This window comes from Pteronotus mesoamericanus, unplaced genomic scaffold (genome assembly GCF_021234165.1).
Source record: "Pteronotus mesoamericanus isolate MK-2021 breed Mesoamerican mustached bat unplaced genomic scaffold, CSHL_Meso_final contig_50, whole genome shotgun sequence".
Lineage (NCBI taxonomy): Eukaryota > Metazoa > Chordata > Mammalia > Chiroptera > Mormoopidae > Pteronotus > Pteronotus mesoamericanus.
Window position 1 is genome coordinate 31169397 of NW_026555186.1, and position 21594 is coordinate 31190990.

At 32.1% G+C, this 21594-nt stretch overlaps 1 protein-coding gene across 6 annotated transcripts in view; it reads left to right on the forward strand.

The window, feature by feature from the left end:
* TENT2 (terminal nucleotidyltransferase 2) overlaps positions 1 to 20231 on the forward strand; it is a 56913-nt gene extending 36682 nt beyond the window's left edge. For 3 of the 6 annotated variants that reach the window (XM_054578529.1, XM_054578531.1, XM_054578530.1), the window contains exons 11-17: positions 567 to 610; positions 4367 to 4395; positions 7602 to 7704; positions 8188 to 8324; positions 16243 to 16334; positions 17351 to 17430; positions 18815 to 20231. In XM_054578529.1, the coding sequence (XP_054434504.1) occupies positions 567 to 610; positions 4367 to 4395; positions 7602 to 7704; positions 8188 to 8324; positions 16243 to 16334; positions 17351 to 17430; positions 18815 to 18889 (560 nt within the window). In that variant the 3' untranslated portion in view covers positions 18890 to 20231. Of the gene's footprint in view, positions 1 to 566; positions 611 to 4366; positions 4396 to 7601; positions 7705 to 8187; positions 8325 to 16242; positions 16335 to 17350; positions 17431 to 18814 lie in introns of those variants that run through there. The other 3 variants (XM_054578532.1, XM_054578533.1, XR_008529549.1) reach the window with 2 other exon arrangements.
* Positions 20232 to 21594: the final 1363 nt, after the last annotated feature.

Below are 21594 nucleotides of genomic sequence, written 5' to 3' on the forward strand. Positions count from 1 at the left end.
TCTTTTTAAAAATAAACAGTAGAGTTGAAGATTTTTTTTTTTCAGTTTTTTTCCTTTAGTAGATCAGTTTCTGGAAACTATCTTAATTTTAGTGTTGTTGTTTGTTAGAAAGAAATTAAATAATAAAGACACAATTGTGATAGAACCATTGTTGGACTGCATCATAGGAATGTACTTAAAATTTTTTTCTTGATAGTTACATTCATCTTAACAATGTCCATTCAATATCTGTAGAACAATCCTTGTCTTGTTTATTATGTGTGTGTGTCTGATGTTGGACCAAATGATGTGTGTCTATTTATTGATGGCCTATTATTTTAAAACCATAGAAGGAACATTGGTTTGCATAAAATACATAGATTATTAACAGACCTTAAATTTTTAACTTAGATATATTCTGAATTAAAATTTTTAGTGATCAGAATTAATCTCACAAAGTATATGGAAACTGTTGACTTTTAGCAGAAACCCTGGTAGTTTCATACTTGAGGGTATTAGCTGACAAATTATTGCTTTGTAAAATGAATTACATGAATCACAGAAGCTTTAAACTTTTTTTTTTATAGCCCTACCTGAACCCATCCTTCCATCCATCCAAAAAATTTACCCAGTAAGTGTTTCTTATAAATTATTACAATACGTATTATGACAAGTATATGTGGCACTATTTATTACATACAGTATTAATGTGAATAAAAAGTAGCAATAGTTACATAACTTTGTAAGTAGAGGCATTGGCTAGTAGAACATTAAAAATGTTTCATATACTTTCTTAGAAGACTGATACTTTCTTTTGTAATTGGCAGATAGCCTGGTCATTTTTGTTAATGGTGGGACTTTTTGCATGATACTCATGATTATCACTAACAGGAATAAAATTAGTCCCATTTCCGTAAATATAGTTTTACAGCATTCCTTTAGTTAATGCAGAAGTTTTTCGTTCCAGAGTATGTGTAATTTGAAAGCAGGGGAAAAAATTAAGACATTGAACAATTGGATAATCATGGTATCTTTTATTTGATCTTATTAAGTAGTACAGCAAAAGAGGTAACATTAGTACTCTCTCCTTGTGTGCATAATATTAAGAATCCTGCTAAGGCTACTTGGAAATACTTAAGAAATGAAATGTACCTACTAGAAAAAGTTTAGTAGGTACTCAGTTTGAGTTTAGAGAAACATAGGTAATGTACATATTCACAATATATATGAATACTTTTGTTTCTTCGGTTTTTTGTGTTCTTTCCAGAATTCTGTTTTCTTGTTTTGTAGTCCTACCATTTCTGTTTTCCTCCATAATCATCCTTGTTCCTGAGTTTATTTGGAAATAGTATTTAAGCTACTTGTTCCTAATGTTTGACCAACCATCTAAAACCACGTAATTTTTACCTGCTCATAAACTTACTAAATGGTCATATGACAAAGAAAAACATAGTGTATAGCTTGAATGATGAGTATTCAGTAACTTATTTATTTTGTATGTATCACAAAATTCAATAAATATACTTGACATGGAACCTGAATTAAATATAATTTAATCCTTGGTAATTGAGAAGAACTGATGTTCTTGTTTTTGAATGTCAGCTGTTGTAATACACATATGCAAGGGGCTGGATAATAAAGGGTTTACTGTAATAGAGTTTTGCTGTAGTGGGGTCATCTACTAGACCCCACTACAATTTGTGGTGGGTCATCTACTAGAAAACAGCATTTATAATAAAAACCTTTTGGAATTTGGGTATCTTATTTTTCTCCTTTTAAAACTAATTTCTGCTATTATGAAGAACCACTATAATGATTTTCCAGTATTACTAGGGACCAGTATGTATACTTTTAAACATAAAAAAGGAAAGCATTAGAAAGTATAGAAATAAAAGTAACTTAAATTTTTGGGTCTTATTCTTGAATGGTTTTCTCCCTCCATAAAGTATTGATTCTTTAGCTCATAGTGAAAGGTCAAAGATAATTACTGGGTGTTTACTATTTCATTTTATTGTCCCAACTTGATTTTTCTTTTAAGACCTAGGTTTCAGTATAGAAAGAGCTATTATATTTTTCAGTATCAAAGATCTAATAAACTTATTATTTTTTTATAAACTTATTTTTTAATGAATCTATTATTGTATATTGAATAAATGCTTCTGTAGAAATCTCACTTAAAACTCTGTGCTACATGAAATACTTTTTAGTAATTCAAAATACAGATGAATTCTCAGTTTATTGTGCTATGGTCAAGAACAGAGATATTGTTTTTATAAGATATCCAGGCTCTTACTGTATTCTAGTTTGAAGAGCCCTGTTTTTACTTCTGTGGGTTTTTTCCCCTAATTATTTAGCTTCTCCCCATGAGTCCTCATTTCTCTTAACATACACTCACTCTTACCCTACACTTTCCAACACTATTTTGGTAATCTTATTTCTTACCTGAAACAGATTTTAATACTTACCCAGCCCCAAGGCCTTAGCAGGACCTGCTAGATTTAAGATGTCTTAATTTATTTTCATTTGTGGTTACATTGCCATAAATACTTAAAGCACAGTATCTTTAATATACGATTGATGCTTACATGGATAAAGAAAAACTATCCCCTCTTAAAAGATTTTTTGTTTTATCTGATCCCTGTCAGCTGATTGATCAGTAGAGTGCTTTCCTCAATGGTCCATCTGATAGAACAAGCAAATGGGCTTGCTTCTTATTACTAATAACTATCACTTAATATCTATTTTTGTCAGCACACTGTAAATGTTATACGCAGTACCTTTAATTCTAAACAAATAAGCTTGTAAGGTAGGATCCTTGTTTCACAGATGAAGAAACTTAAAAAAGTTACATGATTCATCCAGACTGTTTAGTTACAAATTATGGATCCAGAAACTAGTATTTTTTCTATTATATCATACTGCCTGAGGAAAGGCAAAAATGATCATAGTCACTAAAATATCTTTTTATCTAATTTCTATTGCTTATTACATTTTGTTTGTGTATATCTTATTATTCCTTTGTAGAAAAGCAGATATGACAATTTCAGGTTGTGTAAATGTTTGAGAATGACTTAAAACTTTAAGGAGAAAAACTTTACTTTTCAAGAGAAAAAGATTCTTTTAAATTTTGAGCTCTAATATAAACAAAATAAAATTTTTTAAAAATGATAAAAATTTTGGACTACAATGAAATTTGTTCAGTATATTATGCCCTTTTTAGTACTTTGTGTCTTTTCTCACAATTAATGACAATTAATGATAAAATATTTGTTTTAAAAATTGGTATATTTCAATTCAGTTATAATACTAAATTACAAAAGAAAAGATGAAAATATACCTTTATTTTCAAAACTATATAATATTTAGCATTATTGATTATAACTAATTAATTCTTAAAAAAGCATCATAGGTGGTAAAAAGTACTGACTATTGAGTTAAAGTGATGAAGCTGAGATAGTTTAAATATATAAACTCAGGTTAAGCTTAGGAAGGGGTCTTTATTTGAATTCAAGCATATTATTATGAGTTTTACTTAGATTTATGCTGGGTAGATTTATCAAGACAAGTTTTATTTGTTTCCTTTACTAATAGTATCTTCATATTGCAGGAAGATATTTGTGTTAACAGAATAGAGAACAGAATAGAGAAAATAATCCTTTTTTTATGGTTGTAAAATAAAGAATTTTGAGAAGGTATAGTTCCTCTATGCAGTTATATATTGAAAATACATTGAATTTTACATGTATACATATATACACATACAGCAACTTTTTTTCAGTTTAAAAATGTTTTATTTATTTATTCTTCTTATTATTTAATCCTCACCAGAGGATATGTTTATTGATTTTAAAGATACAGGAGTGGGGAGGAGAGAGAGAGAAACGTCATTTGGTTGCCTCTTGTACATGCCTGGACCGGGGATTGAACCTGTAACCTAGATATATGCCCTGACTGGGAATAGAACCCACAGTCTTTTGGTGTATGGGACAGCAAACAATGCAACTGAGCCACCTGGCCAGGGCAACTTCTTTCAGTTTTAAAATGAGTGTAACATGAAGGATATAATTAGTTATATAAAATAGGCTTTAAATGAATACTTTTGAAAAGACAAACATTTTTGGTGAAGATTTATTTTTTAAAATGGCAATAAAATCATTGTTTTAAAGTTGACATTACTTAAATTTTGAAAATCATAAGGAATTTAATTTTGAAATTATACAAGTTTCAGCACATGAACACACTGTATTATTATATAAATGTACAGTTATAATAATACCTGTCACTCTATAATGAATAGGTAATACTATTGCTGCTATGCTTTATGTACATTGTATCATTTAATCTTTATAACAACTCTAAGAATACTGTTGTTTTCTTTATATTATAGATGAAGAAGCTGAACATGTGCAAAGCTAGGTAATTTCATATAACTAACAGAAGAGGAAAATTTCAAACCTAGGTCATCTGACTTCAAAGCTCATGGCCTTAACCGCCTTTTTATAGCACTTATACTTTATGTTAAATACTTAGATTGATTCCAAAACTAAAAATCTCACTAAAATCTGATATAATTTAAAAGAAATTGGCGATCAGTCTTCAACACACATCCCCAGATTGGTGGTGATCTGCATACAGTTAAGAAAGCTTGGTAGAATTTCAATATATTTTTTTGTTCTTTATCTGTTTGGGTAAAACTCTCCTTAAGTATTCCATATCAATTATCTTTTAATTTGCAACCTTCCTCAATATATATTTCTAGGATCTAATGATTCAAATTGTTAGAAAAGTATGCAACTTAAATTGATTGTTTGCCTGTAGGTACAAAACAGTCATCTTTCATTTAAGCTATACATTGTTTTAAGGAACAGTTACCAAGTGAAAGTTTAGCCAGTCTAATTTATTCCATAAAGTGCTTAATTATCTAGATTTCAAACTCGGAAGGTGAAGAATTATGGCACAGCCTCAGAAAAATGGTGGATTATGACAAAAGGTTTTTTTTTGCCATTTTTGGTAGGCAATTATATTGGCAAAACAGTGAAACTTTTCAGATGTTTTTCAAGGGATTGCCTTTTACATTTTTTCTTACCTTGGCATTGATTGAAGAGAAATGGAAGAATATGTAGCCTTAAAAATATCAGCATTTAAATATCAGTTGGAATTAAGTCATTACACATTTGGTTATTAAAAGCCCAAAATAATATATAACCTTAAAAAGTAGTAAAAATGTATTTCCAGTTAAAAAGAACAAAAAAATAAAAAACAAAAAAGTCTTCATTAAAAAAAGAAACAGTAGTAAATATCAGTAATCTAAAAAAAAAGGCTTTTAAAAATAGATGTACATTATATCACTTAAATGGTCTTTCCATGAATTTAGGTTATAAATTTAAGGCTTCTCCCCCTGCCTTTGGCTCTTTATGTGCTTTCAAATATGTTAGCTTAAATTCTATCCACCCCATGCTACCCAAAGTAGCATATATTACTCTTAAATAAATAACTGCAGTGGAAAAAAAGGCTTTTGAAAAAAAAACACCTGTTGAAATTTTTCTTAAAGCAGAGAATCTTTCTGTAATGTGAACCCAAAATGGGGAGTTTTTAAGATTAAATGGAATTACTATTTACTTGTAGCCTCTTTTGGACTTGATTAATTTATTTATGTTTCCCCTTCAGTTCTACCTCAGTGTGTATAAAATGCGGTCCTCTGTGACTGTGAAAAAGAATAATGAAGCTAAGAGGAGACTGGCTAGACTGGTCCATGGTCACTCAAACCTGTTAGTAGAATAGGTCTCAACTTCAGTTTTCATGTCACAATTGCTGACATTTTTCTTTAAATTATTGAACAAAATAAAAATTTTAAAGGAGGTTCAAACAGTTTTAAACTTAAGGTAAGAAAATAATTTCTATTTCAGCATCAGTTCATAAATTGCATGCTTAATGTGCTAGGTGCTAAAATTAGTAAGAAACTTTCAGAGAAGAAGCTATTAAATTGTGACCCACTTTTCTTTACCTTGTCATTTGAATTTTTATATCTTTTTCTTTAATTTGCCAGAAAATAATATTTAAATTTTAAAATTTTAAATAATGTCCTAAGTCCAATTTTACACATAACAAGTAAGAGACAAAAGGTAGTAGAGGTAGTAGAGTACCTACTCTACTTTCTGCTTTTACTCTTTATTGTAAATGGAAGCTTTTTTCCTACTCTTCTAGTCTAAGAAACAATTAAGATACCTGTTTGTAACATTAAGTCTGTTAGAAGTGGAAGGGGAAGTCTCAAGTTTAGGAGTGCCAGCTTTAAGAATTGTAATTGGAGTAGAATTTTTCTTCTGAGGAAATCACTTCCTGGTAGTTAAAAATTACTAATGGCATTATAGATAATGGAGTAGAGGAGGGTTTTTTTGGGGGGTTTTTTTGTTTTTTTTTTTTTAATTTTTGTTGCTCCTTTGTTTTTTACTGATGATTTTTGAGGGCTACCATAAAGTAGGTGCTATACCCTATTTCTCTGTATGACAATGTAATCACAGTGGAGTTATTTAGACATTACTAACTGAATTGATGTAAATAAACCCAAGATTGATTTGTTAGCATTGGGAACCGTAAGTGTAATTGTCATTCTGTTGCCTTAACTAATTGCTTTTAAAAAAAAAAAAACCTATTTCTACTCTGATGTCAAAGGGAGCTGTAGAAAACTCTTCTTTGGTTTAATTTTAATTTTTAAAAGTTTTTATTGTATTTCTTTTCCATTACCATTTAGTCCCCTTATACCCCACCTTTCCCCAGCAATCGCCACACTGTTACCCATGTCCATGAGTCCTTTTTTCCTTTTTGCTCAATCCCTCCACCCCCTAACCTCCCACACAACTAGCTCTCATCATGCTCTCCATCTATGAGTCTCCATTTTTCTTGTTAGTTCAGTTTGTTCATTAGATTCCACATATGAGTGAAATCATATGGCATTTGTCTTTGGCTTATTTCACTTAACATAATGTTCTCTAAGTCCATCCAAAATGTTGCAAGGTGTAAAATTTTCTTCTTTTTTATGCCTGATGGTGGTTATTCCACTCTGTAAATGTAAATTGGTGCAGCCACTGTGGAAAGCAGTATGGAGATACCTTAAAAAATTAGAAATGGATATGCTTTTTGACCCAGTGATCCCACTTCTGGAAATAAATTCGAAGGAACCCAAAACACTAATTTGAAAGAACATAAGCCCCTCTCAAGTTCATTGCAGCAGCATTCACAATTGCCAAGATATGGAAGCAGCCCAAGTATCCATCAATAGATGAGTGGATAAAACAACTATGGCAAATTCAGAAAACCCTTTTTGAGGGCACTGTGCAAGTTACCTTAGAAAGATTGTTTTTTAACAAATGAACGTGTATTATTTGAAGCTCTATAGTTTAGTGCATTTCAGAGCCAGAACTTGGTGCTATTAGATGAAAGATTAAATATGAAAATTAATGGCATACCATTGGCCAGAAGAATAAGCACACATTAGTATTCTTTCTTAGAAGTATATTCTTTGGTCCTGGATTGTAAGCAAATGATAACTTTCTTTATGAATGTAATGGTAAAAATTTACTGAATATTGCTTACTGGTATGTTTCCTATCTTTCTTCTCTTCCCAGCCCTCTTTGTCTTTTCAAGTTCAGTTCGTGTTGGATGTCTATCTTCTCCTCCCTCCTAGATACACATTACAAAAACAAAATAAAACAAAACAATTTAAAATTGGTATGAGTACTATTCATATGTTAAAGTTACTTTTATGGCTTTTGAGAGAAATTTTAACTGGCAGTTAGAAAGAGCTCTTACCTGGTGCTTGATATAGCCTTCATAAAGTACAACTTCTCCTTGTAAAAATAATTTAAGAATGAGATACATTTGTAAAGAAACCTGTATGTTATTGGATGGAATTTTGGTATGTACAGTAAGGTTTTATTTATGAGTTAGAAAATCTTTTGCTACCATATGGATCCATTGGTTGCTCTATCTCAGCCAAGGATTAGAATATCTTAGTTTTTTACATACTTTCCTGGCCTATGCCAAACACTGGTGAAATATTAAGTGTAAGAAAATCTTCAAATTTCCAAATTGCAGACATGTAAAAAAATGTCTTCTTTCTTCTTCAGAGAAATTTAGATGAGGATTTATAAAGTTGTTAGTGTGTGTTAGTGTAATGGCTTTACATTTCCCCTCCTTTTTTTTTTCTTACAGGAATCTTTTAGTCCTACTATACAGCTGCACCTTGTACATCAAGTTCCATGTGATGTTCCTCCTTACCTCTCAAAGAATGAATCAAATCTTGGGGACCTCTTACTGGGCTTTCTTAAATATTATGCTACAGAATTTGAGTAAGTGAAACCACAAATTAATTGTTTATTTATATATAAGTGAATACTACCAATTTGGTCAAGAAGTTAAATTTGTCAATTTCAATGCTGTAAACTTGTCCAGAAATGTGTAGTGTATAAAATTCAATATCTAAAGATTAATTAAGAAACTAAGTAGATACCATATTCCTAGTTAATAAAAAATTATAGTTTTATTAAGTCCAGTTTTAGTTGATTTTATTAGTGGTCCCATTTTATGGTTAGCTGCCTCTATATAGTAGGGCCTGAATGAATGTGTTGATGCTGTGTAGGTACTATATAGTTTGGAACATCTATTTTTAGGTACTTAAATTTTCTAGTGAAAAACAGCTAAGACACACTTGGAAAAAGAATTACTTAATACCTGATGTCTGAATTAAATAGTTGTATTACATGATATATAAATCAAATAACACTTTTCCTTTATTTTGAGGGTGATGTGTAAATATGAAAGATTAAAGTATATCATCAGACTGGATATAACTGAAAGTTCTTATGGGAATTCTTAGTTGATAGAGTGGGCAGCTATTCTGATCAATTCAGAAGACCTTGAAGGAGGAAAGAGAAAGGACTTAGGAATTGTCCAAATTTAGAGGAGAAGGGTACAGTGACCATGAGGTCCTACTTTGAAGAGGTTTGGAGAGAGGATAATAATAGTAATAACATAGTAATAAACTGTTCTACAAAGATTATATGTATTATCTCATTCAGTTTATGTAATAACCATATAAGATGTTTTTTGCCCATTTTACCAGTGAGACATATAGAGAGGGTGAGAAACTTGCCGTAAGATCACATAGCTTGTAAGGAGAATATTTCAGGTAGTTTTGACTATAACATTCATGCTCTTTAACTATGATAGTTCATTGCAATACTGATATTGCAGTAAATATCTGCTATGGTGCAGTAGCACTAAAGAAAAGTGACTTATATAAGATGATTTGAAAATAGGGCATGAAAGATGAAATGTTATTTAAATTTCTCAAAGCTTATACCAGATTGTGCCTGTTTAGTTTACAGTTGTGTCTCCAGTACCTAGCTAGCCCAGTGCCAAATAGTGGGTACTTGACAAATACTTGCTATAAATAAATAATTTTAAAGCAGAAAGTCAGATTGTGAATGTGATTCAAAGATTCTTAAGATGACTAAAATTACAAAATTAGATTAAGAAAAGGAGTAGGAAAAGTGCTGGAGGAAAGTAGTTCAATAAGAATGAAGTTATAGTAGCCCAGGTTAAAAAGACCTAAATATAGGTCCAGACAACATGGATAAAAAAGCGGGAGCCTTCATTTATGTAAAGATGAGGGGAGATTTAAGAGTATATTAAACATGGGCCATAAGAAACTGTAAAGGTTTTCTAGAGTTCAGATATTGCAATAACAAAAGCTAATGTTTAGTGAGTATTTCTTTATCTAGTGTCCTTGGAGTAGACTAAATGATTTCCATGTATTATGTCATTTAAACCTCAAAATAACACCCTGCCAAGCTTATAAAATTTGTGTACTTAAAACTTGCCCATGGCAATACAGCAGATACAGTGAGAGAACTGGGATTCAAGGTCAGGTCTGACTACAAAACTACAATTTAAATTGTTAGCCCATATTGACATCATCTGTTGTGTCATGTGAATTAGGGATTGGGAAAAATTTATGTGGAGAGAAAATGATTCATAGGAGAAGGTTACAGTTTTGCTGTGTATAGTTTAGTATTAGAGCAGCTATATACAGACACCTTGAAAATCACTGCTTCATTGGACTGAAACGAGATGGTAGACGTGCAGGTTTGTGTGTTAGTTTTAGCATTAGCACAAACTAGCTTGCTCTTATGCCAAATGATACTGGCAAGGATGCTGATGGTTGAAAGAGGCTTCGAACTTTTGTATGCATTTGTTATCTCCCTGATACCTGATATAGGAGCCATCTTCTCCTACTCTTTCATCTTACAGTGCATTTGTCAAGTGCATTATTGTTCCATATCAGATATTTTCAGAAATTTGATGGTAGGGAGCAAAGCCAAGAACGTAGTCATGGTAATGAACTAAGTGCTGTGCAAAATTCTGACAGCTGTTAGAAATGTTTGTAAGGATTTCTTCTGAACTTTGAAATATTCAATTAAAAAATTCTTATACTTGAAGACATAATTAAGTAACTTTTAAGTGATGCTTGTACATATGGTATAAATGTTGCAGAAATTTTATATGGCCATTTAAAAATTACTAAGAATTTCTTACCTACTTCACTCGCAGCTTACTCCCAAACCTTGCTGCTGAAAATTCTCACAGTGAAGCCAGGCTTCTAAAACTATCTGGGAACAGGGAACTGAAAAAATGGGGGGCGGTGCGGGGGCAGCACGGGGAAGAATCAGGTAACTCAGGGAATCGAAAAAAATACAGTCAGAATGTAATCTTGTATTTTAACAAAACAAAAGAAAAATATAAGTTCTGAATATTATGGACTCATAGATACTGGAGAGTCTATGAACCTTTAAAGTTACCTATTTTATAGTCCTCTTTACTTCCTGGATGCCTAATCACATGTATCTATTGCTAGTCTCTCTGTTGAATTAACAATACATACCTATATGCTTAAAAACCTGCAATTTTTAGAGAATTTCTTTTTTGTTTTTTTAACTTTTAGTTATTTAATATTTTAGAGAGGGGAAGGGAGGGAGAGAAACATTGATGTGAGGAACATCGATCAGTTTGCCTCTTGTACCTGCCTCAGCTGGGGACTGAACCCTCAACCTAGGCATGTGCTCTGAATGAGAGTTGAACTGGGAACCTTTTGCTCTGCAGGATGATGTCCAGCCAACTCAGCCACATTGGGTCAGGCCAACACATGCATTTTTTAATAAGGAATATACGAAGGCCGAAGTTTTTAATCCCTTTTTTTGTTCTCCTTTTCTTCTCTCATTTTATTTAATCAGTAAATCATTGAGTGACTACTGTATACCAAGCTATTTTTTATGTACTAGGGATATATTATAGCAGTTAACAGAACAGGCATGAAGAGAGATGATGACTCAAAACAGGCATGAATCCTTATCTTTATGGAGCTTACATTATAGTATGGAGAGGCATTTGAGTTACTGTTAATTTCTAGATGCTGTTGGTATTATAAACAACAATGGTCTTATTCTTAAGAGATAAATGCTAAAGGATAAAGACATGAAGTTTTGTGGTATCTACAGCTTAATAGATGGTTCAGTTTAAAACATACATATACACAAACAAGTAAATGTGGCAAAATGTTAACTGTTGAATTGTTTTTGAATTTTATGCTTTTCAGTTTTTCTCTTTGAAAATTTCATAATACAAAGATGAAGTACAAATGAGATTAGGGATGAGAAGGAACTAATATATAACCTAAAAAGGAGTAATCATTGAGGTAGGAGGTAAGCCAATCAAATGTAGTGTCTTGAAATCCAAAGAAATGTTTTGAGGAGAAGGGAGTGATTATCTGTGTCACATTTTTTGGTAGATCAAGTACAAAATGAGAACTAAAAACTGATCATTGGCACATTGGTTCACATGGAGACCACTCACTGGGCCTTTGGCAGGAGCAGTTTCTGTGGAATAATGGGGATAAAAGCATCATTGGTGTGGGCTTAAGAGAGAACAGAAAGAGAATTAGATATAGATAGGTTAGTGTATATAAATTCTAGAGGAATTTACATACTTGTAAAGGGGAGTAGGAAAATGGAATAGAAGTTGAACAATTAAGTGGGGTTGAGTTTTTGGTTTTATTTTGAGATACAAGAAATAACCCATATTGATGGCAAAATTGATGATACCTGGAAAAGACATAGTAAATTGTTAAACAGTATACATACTTGTTTGAATCAAGAGGAGTTGGAATCACCCTGGTTGGGTTGCTCAGTTAGTTGGAGTGTCGTCCTGTACACAAAAAGGTAGCAGATTTGATTCTCTGTCAGGACACATACCTAGGTTGCAAGTTTGATCCCAGTTGGGGCAGATATGGAAGGCAACCAATCAACATTTCTCTCTTACATTAATGTTTCTCTCTCTCTCTCTTTCTCCTCTTCCTCTCCTCTCTAAAATCAGTAAAACATATCTTTGGGTGAGGAATTAATGAGAAAAAGCAGAATATGTATATGGATACAGATGAATGTATGTGGTGGGGGCTAGTGAAAAATGATCTTGATTGCTTTAGGGTTTTTTGGTGAAATCAAGTATGAACATCATCTGGGAATGATTAGGAGGGAGGACATTTGAGAAGTGAGGAGAAGATAATGAATTTTCATGTAGGAGAATAAAGAAACTATGGAAGTAAAGTATGATTGGTGTGTGGTAGCTTTTAGGGTCCTTTGAGCTAAGACATCATGAATTTAAAGTGATCATGAACTTAAAGTTTAGCAGGGTTGCATGTTTTCCTTCAGCCATGTTTAGCTGTATGGGAAAGAATTGGAGTACAAGATTTAATTATGGTTGTGTTTCAGCCAAGTAAGTTCAATGCAGCAAAAGCAAGTAGGAGAGTTAAGGAAATGTACAAGGAAGTGATTTTAATAATTGACCATAGACAGAATATATTAGACTTAATCTTGAAACTGTAGGCACAGGGATACCTATAGGACATCCAATTGGCAGTTTCCAATAGTTAGTGGTAAATACTGGCCTGAGACCTACTAGAAAGTTAAGAGTTGGAGAAAAGGATTTTGTAAAATTAAATAGTGTATTAAAGCCTAGAATGGGTGTTCTAGCATTAGAAGAAGACTGAAAGAGGCTAGGCCCTGATGGACACTAGCATTTAAAGGGTTAGTGCAAAGAGCCGCCAGTCAAAACAAAACTCTCCGATTAGAGTAGCTTTTTTCCTCTGCTTAAGAGGTTTCAAATCCCTTAAATAGTTTTCTTTTTTGTTTGCTTCCCAGCTTTTAATAATAAAACAAAACTATATACATTTGTTCACTTAATTAGACAAGTCATATATATGCAGCCATGTGGTATCAGACCCATAATTTTGACTTTGTTGGAGTTAAATTATTCTTTGTAATGTTGCTGAAGACTACATTTCCAATTTCATCAATCATCTCAGAATACTTTGTCACAGAAAGAATGGCTAAAAGAGAGTTAATAGATGAGTACCAGTTCGTTATTACTACTGAAGAAGAGAAGCACACATCTTACCAATATAGAGTCAGTATCTCAGTTTCATATTCAGAAAATTATTATATATTGTCAGATCTATTTCGGATTAATTAAGCCCCATATCTGTTCTTCTATTCTTTTGTGAAACATCCTTCTTCTATAGACTGTATCTTATTTTCTGCTTTAATTGATTAGTGACAATAACAGATTTTCACACGGCAAGCAAATTATAGTAGAGAAATATGGTATAACAAAAGGCTTAATTTAGGTCCTGTTTGTATTAGAGAATGAAATATTTAGGGAAAATATTTCTAAATTATGACTTCAATTCTACTTTAAAATTTTACCTCTAAGCGTAAAAATAATATATGTTATATATCATTTTTTATAATTTGAAATATTTTATAATTTAGAAGTATTTAAAAGTTCTTTGAAAATGAAGTATATTGAATCAGTATAAGTGGCAGTGATTCAAAATATTCTTTTTTTTTCTCTGAAGTTTTCAGTATTTCTGATGATATAGTCATTTAAATAACTGCATTGTTGGGGTTAAGCATTGAAGCTTAAATGATACCTGGTTATGGATAATAAAGTGAACATAGGTATGTTACATATGTTTCTGTTATTCAGTTTAGAACCAAATACTGGTGTGTAATAAAAAGTCAGGATTGGATTTAACAGAAATATAGTGGTGAGGGGAGTTCCTTTGGTATAAGGAAGTAAAAGTTGTAATTTAACAGCAGGACACAGTATTTCAATATTGTAAGCTTGTCTGAAAGGAAAAACCAATCTACCCCCTTTTAACATACTGTTTCCAATTTTAATTGTACTACAGATTCAACTGTCCTATAAGTTGACATTAGAAATAGGTAGTCTCAGGAAAAAAAGTTTATTTCATTAATGAAATTTGTCTTCAGTGGTACAAAGTCAAGTAGCACAAAGTTTAATTCTACTGTAATCTTATTTAGTTCAGGCATATGGTTATATAACTCTCCTCTTTACTTTGCTATTTTTAAGAAAATTTTAGAAATACACTTGAAACAATAGAGCAGTATACTTCTTTTCTGTTTTGAATCCATGGTGCTCTACATAAAGGATCTAAAACATCTTCCAAGAACCAATACTAAGTATTTTCTTTGACAATCCACTTATTTTTTTAAAGCATAAATTCTGATATATATATTTTTAAATAACTTAAAGCTATCTTTGTAAAGTAGAGGGCGGGGCAAAAGCAGGTTTATAGTTCTGAGTATGAGAAACAGTTTATTTTTGTATTACTGTTTATTTATTATTGTATTATTTTCCATACAAACAACTGTAAACCTACTTTTGTCACACTCTATATTTCTAAACTGTACTTTTTTTTTTAATCCTCACCCAAGGATAAGTTTATTGATTTTAGAGAGAAGAGAGGAGAGGAAAGGGGAGGGGAGGGGAGAGGAGAGAAGGAGAGGAAAGGGATAGCTAAAGAAGAGGAGAGGGAGAGGCAGGGAGAGGGTAAGGAGAGGGAAGGGAGGGAGGAGGGAGGGGAGGGGAAGAGGAGGGAGAGAGGAGGTGGGGAGGGGAGACACATCGATGTGAGAAAGAAACGTAGAGTGGTTGCCTTCCATATGCACCCTGACTGGGTGTTAAACCCACAACCTTCTGGTGTATGGGGCGACACTTCACCCAACTGAGCCAGCTGGCCAGGACTCTGAACTGTACTCCTGATAAGAAAATGTAGAAAACCATACTTTGGGGATTTTTTCCATGATCAAACTTTACAAGTTACAATATTTTGTTGAATATTTAACAAATTAATCAATTTTCCAGAAACAAATGCCATATTGGACCGACAGTTATATTCTTAAGGATTTTCTATCTAATAAACACAGGAAGAGCAGGGTGACTGTTGGACTTGGAAGGTCCCAAAGCCATGGTCTTGCTCTTATTGAAATGGTGGAGAAAGCTAAGTAGGGCTGGAAAAAAAGATATCAGTTATTCTTCAAACTAATTTCTCTCTCGTATACAGATTGAGTAGTTATACATGTTAGAATGATCCTTGAAAAAAGAAAATAGTACTTTTACAAAACTGTTATAATTGTAAAGAAATTTTGAAAAAACAATGTAATGTTAGTATGTGCTAAAGACTAAACAATTTGTCTTCAGTCATGCAGATAAAAATTATTTTATTTGAATAAAACTTCACTATTAACTGCTACATCTATATATAATGTATGTTTTCACAGTATATTAATGTTTTCATAGAGTATTAATTTTATTTTCCTAAACCAGCATCTACTTGCTTCTATTGGAAAATATAAAGAGTTTTTTCCAAATCATATAAATAGATATGTACCTGAACAAAAATTACTTAATAGTATCAGAAAACAACACAAGATTACCTCTTAAATAAAAAATTCTTTATGGGATATTAACAATGAATATAGTTCTTACATTTTTTGCTTCCTTACACATTCTTATTTTTTTATATTCCTATATTCAATAAGTAAGTATTAAGTGCCTAATTTGTATTACACAACTAGTTGAACAGTGAAAAAATACAGAAATTATTTAGCATCTTGGAGACATGCCATAAACAGCAATAACTAAACAAATTGTTAAACTATAAGTGCTATGGAAAAAAAAGAAGTAGAGAAGGGAAATAGGGATTGTGTTGGTTGAGGGTTGAAGCAAGTTTCATTATCCTTTGTGAAAATCAGACAAGGCCTTACTACTGATATAATAAAAACAAGAAAGGGGAAGTTAAAACAGTTAACATGATTAACATGATTAATAAGATTTTTCTTCTTATAGCTGGAACAGTCAAATGATTTCAGTTCGTGAAGCCAAAGCCATTCCTAGGCCTGATGGTATTGAATGGAGAAATAAATACATCTGTGTAGAAGGTAGCTTTCACACAAGTACTCTATCATTCAGTTATCATCATGTTTCTAAGAGAATTAGTTGAATAATTTAATCTTTTATCATTGTAAAGTAGTAAGTTTATGTTCTGAAGTGATTTTACAAATCTTTTAGTTATAAGATTTTAATTTAATTTTTTATTTTTTAACTTTATTGTTTACACTATTATAGATGTCCCCATTCCCCCCACCCTCTTTGACCACCTCCAGAATAATTTTAACTTATTTGTAGGAAATAACAAACATGAATTTAGGTGTCTAGTGTTTCCAGTTGATAAGATTTGACCAGTCTTTATGTATCCCTACTGTTTATAGTTGATGGAAACTTAATTTCATGATTTACAGGTAGAAGAAAATATTATCTTTATGTGATGATTTTTTTTTTTTGAAGATTTGATTTATTGATTTTTAGAGAGAGGGAAAGGGAAGAAGAAAGAGAGGGAGAGAAACATGTGTGAGAGAAACATGGATCTGTTGCCTCACGCATGCCCCCAACTGGACCCCTGGCCCTCACCAGGCATCTGCCCTGACCAGGAATCGAACCTGCGACCTTCCGATTCTCAGACTGGTACTCAATGCACTGAGCCACACCAGCCAGGGCGTGATGATTCTTATCTTGAAATAAAATCAGTTCTTTTTTACTTAAAATATTGATACTTAATGCAAACTACATTTTTATGAATAGAAACTGATTTGGCTTAAAAAATTAAATGCTCTGAGATATTCTGTTATCTAAAATTAATTTACATGTGGTTGAATATTGACTTAGTTTTTAGCTCCTCTCTCACTTGAACTCTTTCCACTTTATTAGACAGTCCATAGCTATATAAAACTATTTTTAATATGTATAAATCTAACAAGATATTTGGCTGAACCATATGCAGTTGCTTTTTTCTAGGTCAAAAACTGTCAAATATTGACAATTTAATATAGTTAAAATAAACAAAACTGAAGCTCCCATTTTAATAATTTGTTGTTTGTATGTGCATTTAACATTGCAGAACCTTTTGATGGAACAAATACAGCCAGAGCTGTACATGAAAAGCAGAAATTTGACATGATAAAGGATCAATTTTTAAAGGTAAATAGTGTACCAGGTTAAGTCTTAAAAACATTAGAGAACTATTGTGCTTTGAAAATGAAATACAGATGTAATGGGACAGAATAGCTCTGGTTTTTTTTGTTCTGAAGCCATTAATGTGGCACAACAGGGAATTTATTACTCGAATTTAGGTATACTTTCCCTTCAGAAAGATCTGGCTCTGTTTTCACTCACATGGCTTTCATTTCGTGGAAATAAACTTTTCCATAGTGACTTACTAAACTAACAAAATGAGTGACTAAAGCCTGATGGACTTCTTTGCCTCCTAAAATATTGGGGGACTTATTGTAGCCTTTAAAGAAAGCTGATGTCAGTCATATATACATATACACACACATACACATATGTGTATATATACACATACACACATATACATATATACTGTAGTTTACTTCTTAGCTTTTTAGTCCACAGTATGAATCTATTCATCAGTAATATTGTTAGGTGTAGTTTCTGTCTTCAAGGAATTCTACATTACAGTGTAGAAACATACTGATAGCATATATACTATGAGACGTGCAGGAGAAATGCTTCATATAAGAAAAAGATCAGTGAACTGTGAAAATCATTTCAGAGGCATACTTTTTCATTATTAAGACATATAAGTGGATTTTATTTGATGGTAATTAAAAATGCAGGTATATTACTAGCTGTTCTTCAAATTAGGCCCTCTCAATTGTCAGCCAGAATAGGAAATTTTAAATGAATGGAATTCTGCAGGACAAAACAAATATCCAAGAGGGAATATTTTTGTCTGTCAGATTAAGTTGAAAACTCAAAAATAGCATTGCTTACATTGCTGTTTTATTTATGGGTGAGCTTCCTTCAGTTCCTTTTTTTCCCCCCTTAACCAATTCTACTTACTTGTCTTTTCTAGAGGCAAGTAAAAAGTGTTTATTAAAGATTTACTGTCTCCTTTATAAATACTATTTTTAATTGGAAACGCTTACTGGATGCCAAATAGTCAATAAGATAATTGAATTTATCTTCCCTTATTCTCTCAAACCCAAAGGTTTTGTTTTAATTACATTGTACCTTGCTGTTAAAGATGAAATTACTTAAATTTGTGAATAAATGTTAATATTATCAGTTGCATCTTTTTGTACCACCTATACGTCCATTTCTTTGTTAATGAGTAGAAGTCATTCATATAGGTATAGAGTTTTTAAATAATGTTTTCTGATGACAGGAACAATCCTTGTACTATGTTAAAAACTTGGGAGATAAAAACACAAAGAAGAAAAAAACCACCCCAAATTTTACAACCTAGAGAGAACTACTATTAACATTTTAGTAACTTTCCTTTCAGTCTCTGTTCTGCATATATTTTAGGTTTTAAAAATAATTTTCCTTTCTCTCACAGTCATGGCACAGATTGAAAAACAAAAAAGATTTGAACAGTATACTACCTTTAAGAGCTGCTGTCCTGAAAAGATGACTGGCCTCTCTATTTCTTAATGAATTCTTCTGAGACATAAAGAACAATAGTAACACCATAAAACATTTTGTTTACCTCCATTATAGTTTCTTTTCATTGTTCTGTCTTCATGTTTTATTTTTAAGAGGACATACTTATATAAAGATTGCATATTTTATTATGACATTTCCTAATAAAACCCTTTGATTTAAAGATGTATTTTTGAAAATGTTTACATTGATGATTAGTAATATTATGGCATGAATTTTCAGGCAATCAGATAAAATATTTTTTGGGGAATTATCTGAACAAATAAAAGGTTTTTGATATAACTGCAATTCATTGTACCACATGCTAATACTGAAGAGATTTGTGGAATTTTGGAAAGTGTAATACACAGTAGTTTGTTGCCTGTCTGTTCTAGTAAAGTGAAGATTCAAGTCAGTTATTCAGTTACTTGAAGCAAAATGAAATCTTTCATTTCAATGAAATCACTGCAGAGGCATGAAATACTGGACAATTGCCTTAAGTCTTCACTTGACTCACCAGAATAGAGGCTTTGGGTGTGTCTGTATTAGCATTTCATTAGTACCTCACATGCTTTTGATGTACTTTTGAGATTGCTTTAAATTTTTTGTAACAAAAGTACCTTTTGCACTGTAGTAATGTGAGTTCTAACTCTGTATTGTACAGCAGTTAGTTCATTGTTTTAAAAAATTAGTTCAGTGTAGACATTTTAAAAAGATTAAGTCTCCTGTGCTTTATGGTAGTTTAGTGCAATAAGCGCTTTAGCTTTACTTCCCATTTTTATGCTTTTATTTTCCCTGTGACATGAAGCAACAGAAACTTAAAGCTCAAAGTTGAGATTATATCCTATTGATTGCATCAGATTTTTTTCTGTGTACAATTGTAGGATTGTAATCTAAACTGGAATTTTTAGGAAGTAAGCCTCTATAAAATGCTTTCGGGTAAGACATAAAATTATTATAAATAAAAGCTTAATGTTTGTAAAGATATCTTTTTTAGTGGTTCTTTTCCACATGAAGAATAGTGGTGGCTGCTGAAAAAAGCTACAGTGTTTATTAAGGTCGTTTTGGGGTTATGTAAATATTTGTAAATTGGTCAGTGACTGTACATTTAAATAAGAAAAGTAATCTTGGAAACAGTTTTAACTTTTTCAAAAGGACTATGTACAACTTCTTTTAGACCTACTGTAGCACAGTTTGTACCTCTAATGTATTTGGGGTTTTTTTTTTTTTTTTGCAGGCCAATTCAAATGTTAAGACTTGCTTTCCTTTAACTTGTAAAAGGTGCATATTTTTATTTTCTTCCTTAAGTTTAAAGTTTTGTATTATGTCAAATGGAATAAAGTTTATATATGGAAATTGTTTATGTGGTTTTCTGTGTGTGTGTGTGTGTGAAAGTCTTTACTTTTGAGGGTATTTTGCTTGATTATTTAGATTATGCAAAGAGTCTTGGGAGAAGGTCCATTCCTTATTAAGCCAGATAACCACATCAACACCTTATTTCTCTGGTGTTATTGGGAATGAAGCTTTCCACATAGGTGAATTTTTTTAAATTACTGATTACTGATAGTTAACACTTGAAACAATTAAGCTTTATATATTCCTTTTCTTGGAAATTTTCCTCAAGTGTATTATACACTGTGCAACTCTTCTTCAGAATGCTGTGAGTATAATGCATATTCTAGTGATGACCCCGGGTAATCATTAGAAACAATAAACAATAGTCATGGTATTCCGTACGAATTTTGCGCAGCTCTCGGGGGTGGGTAAATGTGTAGGGTGTTCTACCTCTGCAGGATTACATTTCCAAATAAAGCCCCTTCCCCCACCTCCACTGAATTTACCATGGTGTGGACTCCTTCATTGCCACTGTTTTCTCATCTTTCAAAGGGCCCACCCTCCCACCCTACACACAGCTCACTTTACTGTTGCTGTTTTTCAAGTATTTTGCTGAAAAAATAGATCAAAATTAATAAACTTATACCCAATTCAAAAGCAGTAAACTTAAGCCTAAGATTACATACCTTGTGACAGCCAAATATGTCAGATAAGTGGGCTGTTAATATATGAGAGTTTTTAGCCTTTTAAATTATTTTCTATATGCATTACTCAACCATGTGAATAATACATTCTTTTATTTTCTGTTTATATTTATCTGCCCATTTCTATATATAGTTTCATATTACTCAAGAGTAGTATCAGAAAATTAAAAATGTGCAGTTTGGCCCTGGCTGGTGTCGCCCAGTGGATTGAGCTCCCGTCTGAGAACCGAAGGGTTGCCGGTTTGATTCCCAGGGGTTGGGCTGTGGGCCAGGTCCCCAGTAGCAGGCGTGCAAGAGGCAACCACACATGGATGTTTCCCTCCCCCTCTTTCTCCCTCCTTTCCCCTCTGTCTAAAAATAAAATTAATTAAAAAATCTTTAAAAAATGTTCAGGCTGTATTGAAATACTAAATTTTGAATTGGTTTGAACTAGGATCTTTGTGAATTAATTTTGGTAACTTTAATTAGTGTTCCCAAGAAATTGTAAGTTAAATGGAAGGAATGTACAGTAGATATGTATAGTTTTGATTAGTGTTTAACAGATTCCCTTAGCTGCTATTGAATTCTTTTTTTGTCATAGGTGAACAGTCATTTGGGATTACTAATGGAAAAGCCTCGCTTATGTAAAGAGAATGAAAGTTGCTGCTGTTCAGCCTGG